This window comes from Sinocyclocheilus grahami, unplaced genomic scaffold, assembly GCF_001515645.1.
Source record: "Sinocyclocheilus grahami isolate Dianchi unplaced genomic scaffold, SAMN03320097.WGS_v1.1 scaffold492.1, whole genome shotgun sequence".
NCBI lineage: Eukaryota > Metazoa > Chordata > Actinopteri > Cypriniformes > Cyprinidae > Sinocyclocheilus > Sinocyclocheilus grahami.
Window position 1 is genome coordinate 179,368 of NW_015505671.1, and position 20,989 is coordinate 200,356.

The window sequence follows — 20,989 nt, forward strand, 5'->3', positions numbered from 1 at the left end:
ACTTTGCTTCCTTTGATCCTGTAAACAAACGTTGGTTTTCACGAGACTCACCGGTGCATGCGCAACACTGAACTAATACGTCATCCGCCCGGAGCCGCTTCCGTGTACAACTGCTGGCGCAAGCTAGATTAAAGTGATTATTACGTTTTGAATATGGATATTTTTCTTACAAAAAACGCATCGATTCGCTGCAGAAGGTCTTTGTTCACCCCCCAGAGCTGTGTGAGACACTTTTTTTTATGGATGGGTGATTTTTATTTAACTTCTTTTCGACTGATGCATGTAACACCTGCTGACTGCAATGATGGAGCTTGGAATAGCCAGGACAATTTTGTATCTAACTACGACGGGATTCGTCTGAAAGAAGAAAGTCATATACACCTAGGATGCTTCGGGGTATTACATTTTGAATATGGATATTTTTCTTACAAAAACACATAGATTCGCTGCAGAAGGTCTTTGTTCACCCCCCAGAGCCGTGTGAGACACTTTTTTTTATGGATGGGTGATTTTTATTTAACTTCTTTTCGACTGATGCATGTAACACCTGCTGACTGCAATGATGGAGCTTGGAATAGCCAGGACAATTTTGTATCTAACTACGACGGGATTCGTCTGAAAGAAGAAAGTCATATACACCTAGGATGCTTCGGGGGTGAGTTAAACACAGCCTAATTTTCATTTTTGGGTGAACTAACCCTTTAAAGACCATTAAGATTGTGTCATTATTTTCAGGACAATTAAGTGCTATTTGTCCCGAATTCTCATTAATGCAAATAGATACACATTCTGTCTGTTACTGATTCCAAATTATATGACAAAAATTGTAGTTAGTAATGTAATCCATTTTAGGTATAAGATAATCAGACTACTTTTAGATTACTTTTGACCAAACTTGTTTATCACATTGATTTAAATAGGATAATCTTGTACCATATTGACATAAAAATACAAAGAGTAAGAAAATATATATTGTTTGTTGTTATCAACAACATGAAGTGCATTAACCATTATAATACATGTAAGGGAAACAGGTCAATAATTTAGCTCAAAGGGAATCATTTAAGATTTTAAAGGGCAAGGTTTCCCAATCTGGGTTTGCGAAAGAACTGCCGGGGGTTTATGAGTTGAATGAAAAGCTAATAATTACCGTATTGACCCGAATATAAGACGTTGTTTTTTTCTTGGAAACGCAGTCGTCTTATATTCAGGGTCTAGACTTTGACATGTCAATACAAATAAAACACTAAGCGAAAAAATTAAATATTTTATTTGTTTACCTGCATGTCACGAGACCACGTCAGATACAGATTTAAGAGAATATATTTTACCATCATAAATATTAAACATGCAGAAACCATACTAAAAAAGTAAGTAGTCTGAGTACGAGTATCTTAAAGGTCTTGAAGGTGGATATTAAGGTTTGCTGTCACTTTACCGCAGTAGTTCTGTGTTGCTTGGACACAATCCCTCTTAGTAATCGATGGTCCTTATCATTCACTATTCATCTTCACTGATAGAGTCTTATCATGCTTTGTGTTTGCAGTCATGATCATAAAGACTGTTGTGCTTAAAACACCAAACAAATGGGCCATAAAGGTTGCAGATGTTGCTGCTAAACAGGCTTCCTTTAGGCTTGTACTAAACACAGCTCAACACATATTTCACTAGACTGTTTTATGAACTAGAGGATACAGACATTAAAAAATAAGTAAAAGATAATTGCAAGATTGTTTATTCATTTACTGTAGCCTACACAAATTATATTAGTCCGTATAATAATGGGTGTTCACACTATTTGTATAACTTTCAGCCCGAGCTCCAGTTTCGTGTTCATGGACTTATAGTTTGTGTGTTCCTGTTTCCTTTGCTATAATCACTAGTTTGATTCCATAGTTATTAATTATCATCATCACTTGTGTCTTGTTTAGTTGCCAATTAGCTAATCACCCTTGCATATTTAACCATATTTAATACTTTGCAGTTTTATATGCATATGTAAAACTTTGCGGTTGTGAAACCGCAAAATGGGTCCATATTTTATTTGTGAACTATGTTTTTTAGTTCACACAGAGACGTTCACACTATGTTTTCAAAAGCTTGCATTTTAAAACTTGTTTAGAGCAGCCAAATGCATAAACAGTTTTCCATTTTTAGTTGAAAGCATTATCGTGTAAACACCCCTAAGTTACTGTCTATGCACAGAGCTGGGTAGAATACTTACAAATGTAGTCTGTTACTGATTCCAAATTACATGACAAAAATAGCAGTTATAATGTAATCCATTACGTTACACATTTTAGCTAATATAAACGGACTACCTTTTGATTAGTCTTAGATTACTGTTGAGCTAAATAGTTTATCACATTGATTTAAAAAGGATAATCTTGTACCATATTGATATAAAAATGCAAAGAGAAAGAACATATATTACATTTGTTGTTATTAACAACATGACGTGCATTAGTAGGTTTGTGAGTTTAATTGTTTGCTAGTTTAATGAAAAGCTAATAATTAATTAAATCAAATGTAAAATTAAAATAAATGACTTTTATATAAATAATTTGTTTACCTGCATGTCATGTGACCATTAAAGAGTGTGATACTTAATTATTACTAAATTGTTAATTCAATTATTAATTAATTTATTACCTTAAAATCTCAGGGTACTTAAAGTAAATATATTAGGGGAAAGAGGTTTGGCATAAAAAAAATGAAGACAAAAAAAGGGAATCCCTGCTTTACATGGAAATAAGAAATAATGTCATTTTAATGTGTTTGAAAGACAAAAGTCTTCCAAAGACAAATACATTGGTTAACTAACCCAATGAATGAATGATAATTAAAATAAAAATGTATCTGTTCATCAGTAGTTGATGCAATGTTGAAATGCTGAGAAAACACTTCTTAAAATGTAAATGATTTTTGTAAATCCAGCGATTAAAACACACACGCGCGCACACACACACACACACACACACACACACTCACACACACACACACAAACAGGGTTGCAACTGCAGGTTAGCACATTGAATGCTATGCCATTGTGCAAACATCACACTCTGTTACTGGATTACAGCTGAGGAGCAGGAACAAGCTCTGCTTCCTGATATCAATCAAGCTTTTGGCAGCCTCTTCAGCTCAATCAGTCCTGAGTGTTCAAGAATCACTTGATTCTGAGCAGTAAAAATGAATCATGCTCGAGTCACCTCAAACCACCTGTTTATTAACCGACTTGTTTAATCATTTAATGTGAATGAAATCATAACGTCCACTTTCCATTAAATGTGATCCTAAAGCACAAAACCAGTCATCAGGGTCAATTTTTCAAAATTGAGATTTATACATCATCTGAAAGCTGAATAAATAAGCTTTCCATTGATGTATGGTTTGTTAGGATAGGACAATATTTGGCCGAGATACAACTATTTGAAAATCTGGAATCTGAGGGTGCACAAAAAATCTAAATATTGAGATAATCGCCTTTAAAGTTGTCCAAATGAATTTTAATATATTTACGTTAGGACTTTTACAAAATATCTTCATGGAACATGATTTTTACTTAATATCCTAATGACTTTTGGCATAAAAGAAAAATATATAATTGTGACCCATACAATGTATTGTTGGTTATTGCTACAAATATCCCCCAGCGACTTAACACTGCTTTTGTGCTCCAGGGTCACATATGGTCTACAAAAGTACTACCAGAAGAAAATGCAAGACTATACCATACACCATGGCATTTACATTATACTCAATGTTACTTCAGCTAAGAAAGAAAACAAAGTTTATTATTTGTTAGTGAGAGTATAGAATGCAAAGAAATCGCAAATCAAAACCCGAATACTAAGACTGAGCATGAACAGATGTAGACTAAATGGGCAAAACTAAAGGGAGAGAGTGAAAATTAGAGCATCACCTCTGGCACATCTTACAGGAAATGAGAAACAGGCCATCCGCTGGGTGCCTTAAAACTAGCGACAAGCAACTCCAGAGCACTCTGCCCTCCAACCTCTGCTGCAACCCCTCTCTCCACGAAATCAGCACCGTAACCTCTGCTCCTCCCGCTGTGTCTTTAAACCAAGCAGAGACCAGTGTGGGCCTGATATTGACCAGAGCCCACCTACAGAAAAGCACACTCACACACACACATGCACGGACGCACGCACACAGAAAAATCTCCACAAACAGAGTGTGGTTTGTTTGTGTTGTGCTTGTGACGTAAAGTTCAAAAGGCAACACGCATCTGGAAAGATGCATTCAGAGGAGCAGCACATGAACGCACACACAGTCTAACTCATACCACGTGTGAACGCCAGTGACCACTAAATATGTTGAGACTAGACGGGCAGAAACGCTTTCTTTACAAATTCTGATTTCTAACATGTTTATAAGATGTTTGTGTCTCTGATTGTAGTGACATCATTTTGTCCCTGATGCTGCTGATGTTTACGTGATCAGAGACGATATTCACAGTATTACACCACCTCAAGTGCCTTATTGATTTTCTAAAAACACTTACTACATGATACAAACATTAACAGTTGCTATTAAACAAAAATACTGTCAGCTATGCTGTAAACATGATATGGTGGACAGGTCAAGGATGCTAGACACTGCAGATTATACATATACAGTTTACTCACATAAGGCAATATACTATATACTATAGAAAACAGCTAAATCAACGATATCAGCTATAACAAATCTCAATTGTGTGCTTATATCAATGCATAAAGTAAACTACTGTATATTATCACACACAGCTCTATGTATATAACCTTGAATATATAAGCATATCCAGCATATCCAGCTTTATATACAGTGTATACATATATATATATATATGTGTGTGTGTGTGTGTGTATCAAGTACATAATTGTTTATACTGTTGCAAAATGTAAACTATGTCATAGCACAGCTTTAATCTCATAAATGCGACTATAAAGCATTAAGCCTATGAAGTATAGCTATATTATAATTAGGGGTGCTCCGATTAATCGGCTACCGATCACTATCGGCCGATAATCGCTTTGGGATGATTGATCGGCGGTCTCTAAAAAGGCCGATCTCAAGCTGATGACGCTGCTGTGAGAGGTTTGGCACGACATGCAGCGGCACCATCTCAGTCTCTGTCCAGCGTGGATGAAATAATTATAATGCTATATTTCTTCATTAAATAACTTATAAAGTAATTTGAAAACCTTGTGTGAGATGTAACTTCACAAACAGCGTGAGTGAATCACCTCGCGCTCTCTCTCAAAATACGCACAAGGCTTCAAATCACCACACATCGCGTCTGTCTATAAGCGAGCTGCAAGCTGCACAGTTGACACAGGAATTGTGACTTGCACAATCAAGGCAGTGTCACATCGTCACTAAAGTTCATAAATTGAATTACTTTTTAATTCTTGCCAGTGTTTAACCATTCAGCGCTTACGCGCTCTCCTGGAGACCGTGCGCTCATGCACACTCGCAGCGCACACACATAATGCCAGGTTCACAATACTCAGTTTGCAGTGCATATGCGGTGCGTATTTTTTCCGCGCTCATGTTAAAGGTCACATATTGTACACCTTCCTGGAGTTTTATTTTAGGTTTTGATGTCCTTAAGAATATATATTTGCTCATATATATATCTCAATATATTTTTACAGCTCCTCTCTCAGGAGCTCTGCTGAGAACAGGTCGATTTTGGCCTGTCTGATTAATATTCATTAGCCTCTCTTCTGATTGGCCTGTTGTTTTCTGAGTGACGCACGGCCAGGCCAACCACAGGTAACTAGGGTCAGCGACGTCACAGCGCTAGCTGGAGGCAGCAAAACAAAGGGGAAACTGGAGGCGGCCCATTCAAACCAGCGCAGATTCGGCTACACAAGGAGCTTAAAATATCATCTTGTTGTGATGTTGGGTGCCAGAATCGACGTAATACAGCCTCAAATTAGAAATTTGATCACATATCTGCTGCCACTGCCAGACAAAAAACCGACGACAGCTGTGGTTAAACGTGATAAAACGAGACTGGACAGAAACGATCGACAAAAATGCAGCGTTTGCAGCGCACACTTCTTATCAGAAAAGGTTCAACAAAAGTATTGTCTTTTGTTGTTATGGGCGCGTCTACAGATTTCTTTCTATGTTTCTTGCATCTCACGACTATGTCTTGTATGAAATAGCCTGCTGAAACTGAAATGTATACACATCTTCATCATGACTAGATAGACACGGTGAGTTTGTCTTTACTTTACACGTTAGATGTGATCACCTCAGAGTAACAATCCTGTCAGATCGTCCATCCTTTGAGTGAGAGTGTAACGTTACAGGTCGGCCGATCTGGTTTCGTGGTTAAAGTTAACCTTTTCGACATGTTTCCGTGTTGTCGTTGCTCAGCAATGGCATGGGTGTGATGTTGTCTGGGGGTGTGGCTAAAGGAGGGTGGGACAGTGGGCGGTGCTCGGGGTGGTGACTGAAGGCATGACTGTGTAGTTCTGACCTCAACTTTTTACGGAAGTCACAACGGTTCGTGAAAAATCACAGCTACTTTATGCAGGCTGTGTGCATTTTACTGTAGACTGTCTGTTTTGAAATGTATATGGAAGTTAAATAGCCCCTAGACCTCAGTTATCGTGAAAAAAGCCAGGAAATTTCAGTTTTAACAATATGGGACCTTTAACGGATTAAAGCGTTCACTGCACACGGTTGCGGTCTGGCAGTGGGTCTGCAGCAGAGCAGAGATCGTTTCCAGACTGAGTCTATTGCTGCGCTGCAAGCGCTGAATTAAAATAACAGCGCATTGTTTTCAGTATGAACATGGATTGACACGAAAATGTAGAAATGACACAATAAATGCATATTATTAAAGTATACTGTGTTTCACATTCAACACATATGGCTTTTTGGCTAGGTTTAAAGGGGAAGAGCACTTAAATAAACAAGGCAATAATAGATGGCACTCGTGGAGGTAGGAAAACAAAGTTCTTTATGAACCACAGGGTTGCTTGTAATAAAGATTCAAATGCAAAAGAAAAGGCTGTAGAGCTGACTATTTCTGTCAATGGTAAGTTTGTGATAACGTTAGGAAAGTCGTTTGAATGTTTTGTCACTTGCTTGAGCAACTGAATATATACATCTAGAAGTAAATGCAAAAGTAAAAAGCATTGAATAATGTGTTGCTTATATTTATTGTGTTTAAACATGTCTGTTAAAGATTGTATTACTGTACTGTGTAAAAAAAGGATTGCAATGCTGAAAAAGCATTTTCAGTGACAATGTTTGGATTTGAAATCAAAATAATGGATAAATGTTGTGTTTGTGGTAAACAGTCACAGATCAGCAGTGGACTCCTGTGTGAAAGCTGCTTCTCCTCTCACAAGAGTCACCTAAGAGCGGAATTCACCCCATTTTCAAAAATGAAATTCAGGCCCTGAATAAATGTCTAAAAACCCTGTTTGGAGTATCACTATATATAGTTATAAATTATAAAAAGAAGGCTTTAAAAAGATCAGTATCGGTGATCGGTATCGGCAGATTCTGTGATCGGTGATTGGCCTCAAAAATCCTGATCGGAGCACTCCTAATTTATAAACATTATGATTTTCTGTAAAGCTGCTTAGAAACAATGTGTATTGAGAAAAACTCTAACGAGAGAGAGAGAGAGAGAGAGAGAGAGAGAGATTATACAAAAGATCTAGTGCTCAAATGTAATAATATTAATAATAATAATAAGAATAATAATAAGAATAATTCATTACATTTATATTGCGCTTTTCTAGGCACTCAAAGCGCTTTACATTGTCAGGGGGTATCTCCTCATCCACCACCAGTGTGCAGCATCCACCTGGACGACGCAACGGCAGCCATAGTGCAACAGAACGCCCACCACACACCAGCTTATTGGTGGAGAGGAGATAGAGTGATGAAGCCAATCAGCAGATATGGGGATTATTAGGAGGCCATGATGATCAGAGGCCAATGGGCAAATTTGGCCAGGATGCTGAGGTCACACCTCTACTCTTTTCAAAAGACATCCTGTGATATTTAATGACCACAGAGAGTCAGGACCTCGGTTTAACGCCTCATCCGAAGGATGGTGCTTGTTGACAGTATAGTGTCCCCGTCACTACACTGGGGCGTTAGGACCCACACAGACCACAGCGTGAGCACCCCCTGCTGGCCTCACTAACACCTCTTCCAGCAGCAACCTAGTTTTCCCAGGAGGTCTCCCATCCAGGTACTGACCAGGCTCGGCCCTGCTTAGCTTCAGTGGGCAACCAGTCTTGGGCTGCAGGGTGATATGGCTGCCAAACTTTAATTAAGAATTGTTTCCAAAAGCACTGACTTTATGAATCATTCACTGTCTGAATCATTCATTCAAACGTTTCCTTCAAATTCAGGAGGAAACAGGTGAATGAGACATTTGAATCACTCACTCAACCAAATAGTTTGAAAACACAGAATCATTAAGAAACAAAACACAGCTAATGTGTGAGATCTTGGTTCCCTTTCATGGGAACTTCGAACTGTGTCCTCTAGGGGTCGCTATGGGGAACGCCTCGTCGTGACCCGTGTCTGAAGCATACATTGAAAAAACACCAACAACACGTTGGCCGGCGACAGCCATGACGTCACTACCGGTGCGACTATAGTATAAATAGGCGCCGGGAGAACACATCATCCACTTCTTCGTCTTCACTGACTGTTTTGTTTGAAGCGTGCATTTCTGTGGTAAGAGCGATCTATTCATCTCATTATGGCGAGCACTAGCAAAGCGTTTAGAGGAGGTGTGCGTCCGTGTTGTCGTTGTTTAACATCTGATGACACACACGATCTATGCGTTATTTGTTTGCGCGAAGTGCATGCACGCGATGTCTCCGAGGGGGCAATCGGCGTGCACCAAGAGCGTTTTTTCAAGGAAAAATCTCCGCTCTCGTTTGTGTCTCTTTTCGAGGAAAGAGGGGCAGCCATCTGCTTCTAGGGGTCGCTATGGGGAACGCCTCGTCGTGACCCGTGTCTGAAGCATACATTGAAAAAACACCAACAACACGTTGGCCGGCGACAGCCATGACATCACTACCGGTGTGACTATGGTATAAATAGGCGCCGAGAGAACACATCATCCACTTCTTCGTCTTCACTGACTGTTTTGTTTGAAGCGTGCATTTCTGTGGTAAGAGCGATCTATTCATCTCATTATGGCGAGCACTAGCAAAGCGTTTAGAGGAGGTGTGCGTCCGTGTTGTCGTTGTTTAACATCTGATGACACACACGATCTATGCGTTATTTGTTTGCGCGAAGTGCATGCACGCGATGTCTCCGAGGGGGCAATCGGCGTGCACCAAGAGCGTTTTTTCAAGGAAAAATCTCCGCTCTCGTTTGTGTCTCTTTTCGAGGAAAGAGGGGCAGCCACCTGCTTCCCGCGATTCAGGATCTGCTGCTGCTGAGGCACGGAGGAGAATGAACTCATGGGGATCGCATGTGGATCTGGCCGATGAGTTTGAAGAGGGGTTTTCCTTCTCGCGATCGTCGGCTGTGGACGAGAGTGAGCCACTGGAGGATGATGTTATTTCATTAACATTGTCTGATCCAGGGGCCAGTGCTCTGCTGGAAAGCAGGAAAATGTCTGAGGAGGGCAAAAAAGCTGAGGCTGAGCTTTCCCAATTCTCCTGCCCTGCGTATGATGAGCTTTTGAAAGTTATGGATCGCGCCACAGCGAGGCTTTACTTGCCGTGAAGCGGGTGAAGAAAATGACATTGTGAGGTCGTCTATTTAAAAAAAAACTAAAAAAACGATAAATGATATTTTTCTGGCCATAACCCTGCAGCTCAGGTGAGCCTTCTTTTCTTCCTGTTTTCCATACAGAGATTGAGAAGGAAAGGAAGAGGCCATTTTTTCCTCACGCATCCATCGTTTCCAGCATACGAGTTATGCCAACATCGAGGCGATGCGCGAAAGCGGTTATGAGAAGATGTCGTTATAGAGAGATGCTGGCCAAAAAAAAAGATGTATCCTCTGGATACCTACCTTAACAGGGTGTTGCTACTAGGGGTCTGTTGAGACAGTTCCTTTAGCATATGCAGAGCGTGCGGTAGCCCCTGTGTGACAGGCCAAGACTTAGTATGATTCTAGGCTCTTTGTCGTATTCCCTTAAAGGAATCTATTCCTGATTCCAAGCCTTGAGCTCTACCCAGGGCCCAGGAGTTCTGGCCCTAACAGGTAAGTTTTTTGGGGTATGTAGCCTAGGCCTTTGGCCGTGGGGAATAACGTCACTGACAGCCGTCTAACGTCGCAGGGGCGACTCCCATGGCAATATGGTAGAGTTGGTACTTAGTGCTCGCCATGGTTTCTAGCATGCACTCCCCTCAGCATGGTGGCGTGGGTATACCATTCCCCATAGTGACCCCTAGAGGACGCAGTTCGAAGTTCCCATGAAAGGGAACGTCTCAGGTTACTTATGTAACCATGGTTCACTGAGTAGGGAACGAGACACTGCAGCCTCTAGGTTTCTTGCCATGCTTCGAACGCAAGCTTCAGACGAAGAAGTGAATGATGTGTAGCTCCCGGCGCCTATTTATACTATAGTCGCACCGGTAGTGATGTCATGGCTGTCGCCGGCCAACATGTTGTTGGTGTTTTTTCAATGTATGCTTCAGACATGGGTCACGACGAGGCGTTCCCCATAGCGACCCCTAGAGTGAACCATGGTTACATACGTAACCTGAGACGTTCTGCTGTGTCTCTGCAACTTTTTTCATTGGTGGATCAAACAATATAAAATAACTGGCAATATTGCAACTAAAATGCATGTTAATCAATATAATATACAAGAAATACACAGATATAAATGAGATATGCCACTCACAGTCTGGTCTGGATATCAGCATTACCCACGGCTGATTGACAGCTGATATTTGGTGTGACAGCTCTTGATTGTGTGGTATTTCTTCAATATAACACAACTGGAACGATGCACTGATCAATCCAGGACCAAAACTTTTGATTGGTTTTATAAGATACTTTTGCAGGTTATGTCAAACATTCAAACTTTTATTAACAACCCCTTTGTGTGTTCTAGTTTAATCACATGGAAATCATTTGAAAATTGGTTTTGTGGCATGTCCACGGAAAAAAAAGTGATTTTGGGAATATTTTATGTAAAAGTTCCTTTTTTCAGGAAGGGGTATCAAATTGCACATAATTTCCATCACACCATGTGAAACACCAGTCTGCGTATGAAATCCGTGAGCGAGCGTGGTAAAGACCCACAATTTCCAGGTAATGTGTACTTTGTCCACAACCATTTAAACTCTTAATGTAAAAATGTCTGAAAGTCTCTGTGGAAGTATGAGCAGGTCTCTTATTTAACGTCATCTTACCGAAGGAGGCTGTTGCCATAGAGATAAACTATCACCAGGGTCACCGTGATTTTGCCAAGTAAGACATGTTCCTGGATCAACATCTTTTGTTCATCCTGGATCAACATTACTGTCCAAAAATATAGACTAAACCCAATCCCTATCCCTAAACCTAACCCTACCCATAATTTATTCCTAAAAACAGTGTGAAATGATAGCTGATACACAAGGGTGTAGAAGCACCTAACCCTGACGGTAAGCCTAAAACAGATATTTCCTGAAAAGTTATCCCTCAATTCTGATTGGTTGATAGGAATGTTGTTCCAGGATCAACAAGGATGTTGATCCAGGAACATGTTGTACTTGGTGAAATCACGCTCACCCTATCACCAGACACCCTGTCAAATATGCAGCTACTCTGTACAAAGAGTGAATCTGTATGAACTCATAGGATCCAGCATTTAATAACTTTTATGTCACATACCCAATAAAAATTATGCGAATACAAACGTGTGTAAAGTGCATGTCAATCTAAATCTACTGTAATGTTCTGTTTTTTAGGGAAAGCATTAAATGTTCCAGTGTTAAACAAGTACACAATGTCTGACTCAAAAGCCATAAAAACATTATCAAAAGTTATCAGTCTTTTAAAACTGAATTGTAAGATATAGATTCACAATTGCAAGATGTAAACTCAGAACTGTGAAATATAAACCTGCAATTCTGAAACAAAAAAACAGAATTGTAAAAATATAAACTTGCAATTGTGGGGATAAAAAGTAACTTTTATTTATTTATTTTAATTCTGTGGCAGAAAAGTGCTTCTATGCATATTACACTGCAAAAGCAGAGGAAAAAATATTGTTCATTTATTTTATTTTTTTGTAATTTATTTATTTATTTTATTTTGCCTTATATAGTCATGTGGATTTGGTGGACAATGTACTTTATTTTCATGAAACGAATGTCACAGTGCAAATAATCCTAATGATCTTAAAGATAAGCTTTAATTTCTTTATGAAAACTGTAATTGTTGACCTGGTCATGTTCTTGACAGGCATCAGAAGACACCCTGAAACATTTTTTTTACATAAGTAACTGGTCAGTGCATTCAATGAGGATGTATTCTTCATTTAAATTTGTAAAAGTCAATTAAACGTATCTACGTGGATATGAAAAGCCTTTTAGATGAATGCTGACAGTGCCTTTAAACTCAGAGTAATGGCATCATTAGCAGTGGAGAGAGTTCAGAGGTCAAAGCACATCAGCGGCACATGCTGACCCACTTTAACAGCTCAAGGTTTATTCCCACATCACACATCTGAATACGTAGAAAAATCACATGCATATTCATGAGTGTGTGTGTGTGTTCAGGGTTTGTTCATTCTTCTAATGCTCGTTCACTGCTGAATGTGTGGGAAGGAGCATATGAATTGGTGACGACCCCCATTTACAGCCCTTTCTTAATGTACATTACTAATCTTAATGTGAATGTTATTCCTTTAGTTAATATTTAAAACATGCATTAAGATATTTTAACAAAGCCTGAGAGGTATCTGTCCCTGCCTTGAAATCCACGACGCAACCAAAACGTAAAAGATTCAAAAAGGTCATAAATGCATTATAAAACAAATCCATATGAATTGAGTGGGTTAGTCCAAGTCTTGTGAAGAGACACAATAACTTTATATGATGAATAGCTGATGAACTGTTTCATTAAAAATCTTAATTTGCCTTTCAAAGTTTAAGTCTTGAGTAAACATGATAATAGAGTATAAACAAGATTAGTACACAAGTTACATACCAGAAGTAGGAGTTATAAAAATGTCATGTTATGTTATAACTGTGGATTAGTTGAGCTCTGAGGGAAGAGGTGCATCTTCAGATGTTCTTTTAAAGGCCTCAGCACATCCATCTGCACTTATATATTATTATATAACACTTTTAGTGTAAACAGCCACTTATTTACACATTCTGATATGAAATGGTGATTCTCAGACAATTCGGTTCTGATTAAATTTTTCATACTCCCATTATGCTTGTGTTTAAAGTCCCCGGCTGTGTCTCTCCCCCTGCAGACACTGAAGTTAAATCAAGGGCAAATGAAAGGCTAAATGAGCCTGTAACATAATGATGATAAATGATATCTGTATTGTGGTCATGTGACAGCATCATTACAGCACATTATACATCAGCACAGTGTGCCGGCTTAGATTAACACACACACACACACACACACACACACACACTCACACAAGCACTCACTTTCTTGCGCAGGTAAGCAGATGGGGCGCTCCAGAAGTACGGTGCTGTCAGGTGAGTCTGCACGTCTGATTTGCTGACAGTGAGCTGGTGGGCCATCTCTCTGCTGGGCACCGCCCACACAAGCCCCTCCCCATCCGCTCCTGTCAGATACCATCCAGACATATCCGTCACCTGCAAACAAATACACCGAAACATTCAGATCTCTGAGACCGTTCTGTAAGGCAGGCAATAGCGCTACAGGCATAAATGGTCATCAAATGCAAAAAACAAAAGATATAAGTAACATTTAAGTGCATATTATCAATTCAGCAGCTCTCTTTTAGCATTATAATCATATTTGGCATTATAAACTCATAATCAGTCAATCTCCATTGTGATTGGAGCAGTCAGAACAAATTCATTCATCATGATTTATTGGAGATCTGCCTTGCAGTGTTTCGGTGTTCTTTTATTGTGATTGCTTCTATTGTCATCATTTGTAAGTCGCTTTGGATAAAAGTGTCTGCTAAATGACTACATGTAAATGATCATCTGTTTTTTTTTTTAGCTTGTATCCTTTCTCTAATGTGAACCATTCTAAATATTATTGCATATTCAGTCAAATGACCTCAAAACTGAAGTTTTGTCACTGTTTGTGGGAGAAGAAACAGTTCATTATATGGTCTATTAAAGAGTCCATTGTGTACAACAACACTGTCAATAATTATTTCATAATAATTAAAAAAATCTATAGTTGGTGTCAGCATTAATTTATTTAATATCAGAATATCGAAGAGGTATAATGTATTGATTCATATACTGATTTAACCTGTAAAGCACATAATTTATATGTACAGTATTATGTATATTTTTAGGTAAATGAAGTCTCTTCTGTTCTATTACACCATTGATGGAAATTCTCTGTGTGTGTTGTAACTTATTTAAAACGTACTCGGTTACAAACGTAACCTTGGTTCCCTGATATAGGGATATGAGTACTGCGTCTTGCTTAAGGCGCATATGGGAAAAAGCCTTTTTTCTCCTGAACTGAAGCGTTTTCATTCATGCAGTGAAACTGCACGGCCATTGGTTCGTGCAGTGCTTAAAAAGCAAACCAATGACTCGGCAGCGGAGCTGCACGAGCCTATGGCGACGAAGCCCGTCAAAGCCCGCCAGAATGGGCGGGGCATCTGGCTATATAAGGGGGCGCTCGCCACAGGATTCTCAGGTTTACTTCGACTGAAGCGACGACTGAGTCATGCAGCTACATAGCATGGCAAGCAACGCAGTACTCGTTCCCGTATCTCAGGGAACCGAGGTTACATTAGTAACCGAGTACGTTCCCTTTTGATACTTCACTAGTACTGTCAGGGTCTGGGTAGAGGATGGAGCGAGGACTCAGTACGGCAGAGAATGGGCTTTTATTAATAATAAAAATAAACAAAACAGCAACAAAAACTACCCCGTGGGGGAGAAACAGGCTGGCAAGGCAAGGCAAGGCAAGGCAGGATCTGGACACGACATGACACATCCAGGGAGAAATGATGAAGACGAACCGACGCAGGACTGCAAACACAAGGAGAATAAATGGAGAGCAAATGAGGAGGGTAACGAGGGACCACATGTGGGGCAAATTAACTAGTAATCAGGTAACAAGATGGGAGGGGTCAAGACAATTGACATGAGCACATGGCACACCGAATCAAAGACAAAAAGCCATGTGCTCACACAAAACAAAACACAAGCACATGGCCAGCAAAACAAATCACAAGCCATGTGCTATAACAAAAGACACGAACACGCAGCTAATGATAAAACTCATAAGCCGCATGTTCACACAAGACAACAAGAAAAGCACGCGGCTGAACACAAAACGCGTGCTACACAAAACACAACACACGTGGACAGAAGAGCGCACGGCCGAGCGAACTCGAGACCGCACGCTCCCACAACAGACAGAACATGGAGCGCGAGTGTCCGGACCCCGACACGAAACCGAAACTCAAGACATGAGTGCCGGGATCTGAACACCACGCTCCAACATGAAACAGTACACGCAGACGAGAGCGCACGGCTCGAGCACACTCGAAGCCGCACGCTCACATGAAAACAATGACATGACGCGAGTGTCAGGGCTCTGTCACAAAACTATGAATTACACTAGACCGAAGTGACAGAACCCTGACAAGTACTGCGTCTTGCTTAAGTTCCCATATTAACTACTGTTAATATTCCCATATTTCCCACATTAACTTCTGTTAATATGGGAACATTGTACAATCACGCCATGCTAATGTAGTGGAACAACTAAAGGTATAAACTTCCATAAGCAACCAATGCTCATAGAGTAGTCAACAATAACCCAATGCTAAGACGGGCTGAGCTTTCTAGGTCACACCTGGCCTGGTTAATCGTTCCAGAGTATTCCCGTAACTTCAACACCCAGGGGTCGAGAGCTAACAGGTGAAACAATGCCAGAGAACTTGGGCGTGATACGGCCAAGGGCTCTCTGCCATATCTGTTTATGCAGCGCGTGCCACTTCAAGCAGAAAGGACTTCCAGGTTATAAAACCTTGCGAATGTGGACAGTGAGGCCCAGCCAGCCGCCTCACAAATATCCGCAATGGACACACCACTGGACCATGCCCACGACGAGGCGATGCCTCTAGTCGAGTGGGCCCGTACTCCATTGGGGCATTGGAGGCCCAAGGAAGAGTACGCTAGCGAGATTGAGTCTACTATCCATCTAGAGAGTCTTTGCTTTGTAACCGGAAGCACTTTGGGGCTGTTACCGAAGCTGACAAAGAGTTGTTCCGATCGCCTATAGGGAGCAGAATGCTCAATATAGATTCTCAAAGCTCTGACGGGGCGGAGCAGAGATAGCTCTCTGTCCTCTTCAGTTGGAAGACAGAGACTTTAAAGTAATTAGGCCCGAATTCCAGGCAGGCAGGGCTAATAGAGAGCGCCTGGAGGTCCCCTATTCGCTTTACTGATGCCAGTGCTAGAAGTAGAGCAGTCTTCAGCGATAGCGACCTAATGTTGGCAGACTGCAGACATGAGAGGCCGCTATAGCCACCACATAGACTTTGAGCGTGGATAGGAAACGTCCCTTATCCAGCAGCTCTTGTAGAAATGACAACACCTCTGCCAATTCAGAAGTGAGGGAGTCTTTGCCTTGGTTTAGACACCAAATGGAGAAAAAAGACCACTTTAAGGCGTAGAGGCGTCTTGTAGATGGAGCTCTAGCCTCCGAAATTGTGTTTAAGACTCTATCTGGGAGGCACGAAGGCTCCCGTCGAGCGGTCAGAGGTGCAGGGCCCATAGGTCGGGCCGAGGATGCCATAATGCCCCGAGAGAGGAGATCCTGTCTCAGTGAAACAGGCCAAGGGGCCGCTATCAGTAGCTGAGTTAGCTCCGATAGCCACAGCTGGTTCATCCAAAGGGGGGCCACCAGGAGAACCCTGTGTTCTTGTTCCGTCACTCGCATGATTACCTGTGGGATCAGAGCGATCGGGGGAAAAGCATAGAAAAGGAGGTTGGGCCAATCGTGGGCCAACGCGTCCCTGGTCTTTGAGAAATAGATTGGGCAGTGAGAGTTGTCTTCTGAGGCGAAGAGGTCCACCTCAGCCTCACTGAAGATCTCCCAGATCATCTGAACCGTCTGCGGATGGAGCGTCCACTCCCCTAAGGGGACATTGCTCCTTGATAACATGTCCGCTCCCTGGTTCAATTTGCCCGGTATATGAGCTGCCCTCAGCGAGCGCAAGTTGGGTTGAGCCCAGTCTAAGAAGCACTCTACCAGTGTGAAGAGGCGCTTCGAGGAGATGCCTCCCTGGCGATTTATGTAGGATACCACAGTCATGTTGTCCGATCGGATTAGCACATGGTGCCCTTCTAGGACTGGCAGGAAGAACTGACAGGCTCGACATGCTGCTAGTATTTCCAAGCAGTTGATGTGGAAGCCTTTTTCCGCCTTCAACCAGTGGCCGAAGGTCGGTATGCCCTCGCACAGCGCCCCCCAACCTGAGTTGGAGGCTGTCTGTCGTAACAACTGTCCTTCTGTGAACCATCCCCATGGCCACGCCCTGTTCCATCCAGCAGGAGTTCTTCCAGGGGGTCAGGGCCGATACACAGGCCTGACTCACCCTGATATGCAGGCGTCTGTGACTCCACGCATGGGATGGAACCTGTGGTTTTAACCAGCGCTGAAGGGGGCGCATACGCAGCAGACCCAACTGTAGAACTGGAGATGCTGCTGCCATGAGGCCAAGCCTCCTTTGAAATGCTTTGAGAAGGCGAGCGGTACCGATCTTGAAGGAGGTCACCAGCCTCCGTATGGCCAGAGCTCGTTCCGGCGTGACTACAGCTTTCATTTGGGCTGAGTCGAAAATTGTTCCCAGGAACGAAATTCGCTGGCTGGGAAGCAAAGTGCTCTTGGTAAAATTGACCCTGAGTCTCAGGCACTCCAGGTGGCTGAGGAGGAGGGTTCTGTGAGATATTAATTCTGCCTCCGACTGGGCCAGAATGAGCCAGTCGTCGAGGTAATTGATAATACGGATTCCAATCTGTCTTAGAGGGGAGAGAGCCGCATCCATGCACTTCGTAAAAGTGCGGGGGGTCAGGGACAGTCCGAAGGGAAGGTCCATATATTGCGGGGCTGCCTTCCGCGAACGAACGGGGCCAGACTGCTTTTGTGGTAAAAGCGGCCCGTGTCTGTGAGCGCAGCCATAGTGACACACACACAAATTTGAAGTTGTCAGTGGCAGCATCTCCTCCGATCTACTTTGTAGGATAGAGCCACTCGATGTAAAGAGGGGCACTGATCCTTTTGTGTGAGACACGGATCGAAGCGCAGTGGGGAGAGCAAGTACGCAGGCTCTGTGTCGGCGTGAGATCGCTCAGACCCGGTTGCTTAGTTCCCAGGCTTCGTCGTTCCTCTCTCCGAGGCTTGCTGAGAGAGGAGAAACATGTGAGTGGGGCTGTTCAGTGAAAGGCAGTCCGCGAGTGGAGAAAAGCGAGACTCATGCTCGAGTGAGCGTTCTGTCTCAGTAAGCGCGTAGCTCACTGCCCTTCTGCGGCGGATCCGAGTGCAACGGAGAGAGAGCACGCAGGCACAGCGCCGGCATGAGATCAGTCAGACCGATTGCTTATTCCCTGACTCCGCTGTTTCCCTCTCTGGGGCTCGCTGAGAGAGGAGAAACGGGAGAGCGGGGCTGTCTCCAGTGGAGGCGGACTGCGAGTGGAGAAGAGCGAGACTCATGCTCGAGTGAGCATTTTGTCTCAGTAAGCGCGTACTAGCTCACTGCCCATCTGCAGCGGATCCGAGTGCAACGGAGAGAGAGCACGCAGGCACAGCGCCGGCATGAGATCAGTCAGACCGATTGCTTATTCCCTGACTCCGCTGTTTCCCTCTCCGAGGCTCGCTGAGAGAGGAGAAACGGGAGAGCGGGGCTGTCTCCAGTGGAGGCGGACTGCGAGTGGAGAAGAGCGAGACTCATGCTCGAGTGAGCATTTTGTCTCAGTAAGCGCGTAGCTCACTGCCCTTCTGCGGCGGATACGAGTGCAACGGGGAGAGCGAGCACGCGGGTACAGTGTCGGCATGCGATCGCTCAGACCTGGTTGCTTAGCTCCCTGACTCCGCTGTTTCTCTCTCCGAGGCTCGCTGAGAGAGGAGAAACGGGAGAGCTGGGCTGCCCTTCTTCGGCGGATCCGAGTGCAACAGGGAGAGCGAGCACGCGGGTACAGTGTCGGCATGCGATCGCTCAGACCTGGTTGCTTAGCTCCCTGACTCCGCTGTTTCTCTCTCCGAGGCTCGCTGAGAGAGGAGAAACGGGAGAGCGGGGCTGTCTCCAGTGGAGGCGGACCGCGAGTGGAGAAGAGCGAGACTCATGCTCGAGTGAGCATTTTGTCTCAGTAAGCGCGTAGCTCACTGCCCTTCTGCGGCGGATCCGAGTGCAACGGGGAGAGCGAGCACGCGGGTACAGTGCCGGCATGCGATCGCTCAGAAACGGACCGGAACTGCTGCGTCGTCATTGAAGGAGAAGAAATCTGAGAATCCTGTGGCGAGCGCCCGCTTATATAGCCAGATGCCCCGCCCTTTCTGGCAGGCTTTGGTGGGCTTCGTCGCCATAGGCTTGTGCAGCTTGACAGATGACATAGTCTATTTTTACTTTTGACTATTTAAATGTACTGTAAGACTAAAAATATATACAAATAAAAGATCTCCATCTGTTTCTGAATACATTCAGCAGTTATTGATTTCACGTCACTGAAAATAAAAAAAAAGAAAGTAAAGAAAAGAAAAGAAAGTAAAAATAAAATAAAAAAATTCCATAAAAACAAGTATTTTTTATCTTAAAAATGTAAATTAAAAATGTAAATACACTGAAATAATTTAAATAAATGTGTTTTTTTTTTAATCTGAGCATGGAATGAAGTGAGCCATATTTTAGACTTATTTAAAAAAAATGACAATGATATCACATTCCTTTTATAAATGAATACATTTATGTGCTCAGTTATATTCATGTTGTTGTTTTTAACATATACTTAAAACTCGGATACTACTGTAGATGGTGTTTCGGGGATGTTTCTTTAGTGCAAGGCAGTGCCTTTTTGAATTTAATTTATTTAGTTTAATGAATGAATTTAAATATACAAAAATAAAGAGCAATCACACTACACATTTTGTGTGCTATCAGCCCTTTTACTAGTATAACTGGATTCACTGGCGTTGTTTGTTAAATTACAGTCTGACAGAAAGATTGATCTGATCTGTTCATCTGTGTGCATTCATTTACTCATTCAACCTGTTATATTGAATAACTATTTACAGGAATTTCGAGTATTATAATCGCAGGACTGGTAGAAATGTGTAAAATTATGTGCAATACTATCAGTACCGCACCAAATGTCAGGCCTTTTCCAGTGTAGTTTAGCATTATGTTTTTTTTCTCATTTAGATACAATCTGACATTAAGTAAGACTGTGTGTTAGACAGTTTCATCAATGTTTGACCACTTAATAAGAACATTTAAAGTCATTAAGATCTGGCTGTACATCAAAGCCACAGAATTCACACACACACACACACACACACACACACACACACACACACACACACTTACACACTTACACACTTGAAAAGACCAACACTATTTCACACATGCATGAGCAACGTACTGACAAACACACACACACACACACACACACACGCACACTTGAAAAGACCAACACTATTTCACACATGCATGAGCAACGTACTGACAAACACACACACACACACACACACGGCCATAATTAAAGCTAGCGGAGCTCTGAAAAGACAACTCAAGGTCAGTTTAATTGTACAGACAGATGCTGGTAGCATCTCTCTCTCTCTCTCTCTC

The 20,989-nt window shown here is 42.3% G+C and overlaps 1 protein-coding gene across 1 annotated transcript in view; it reads right to left on the bottom strand.

Annotated features, from left to right (window-relative positions):
* Nucleotides 1-20,989, bottom strand: part of LOC107554145 (laminin subunit alpha-2-like) — a 268,279-nt gene that overhangs the window by 167,268 nt on the left and 80,022 nt on the right. The window contains 1 exon segment of the mRNA XM_016236572.1: nucleotides 13,623-13,793. Coding sequence (XP_016092058.1) covers nucleotides 13,623-13,793 — 171 coding nt within the window.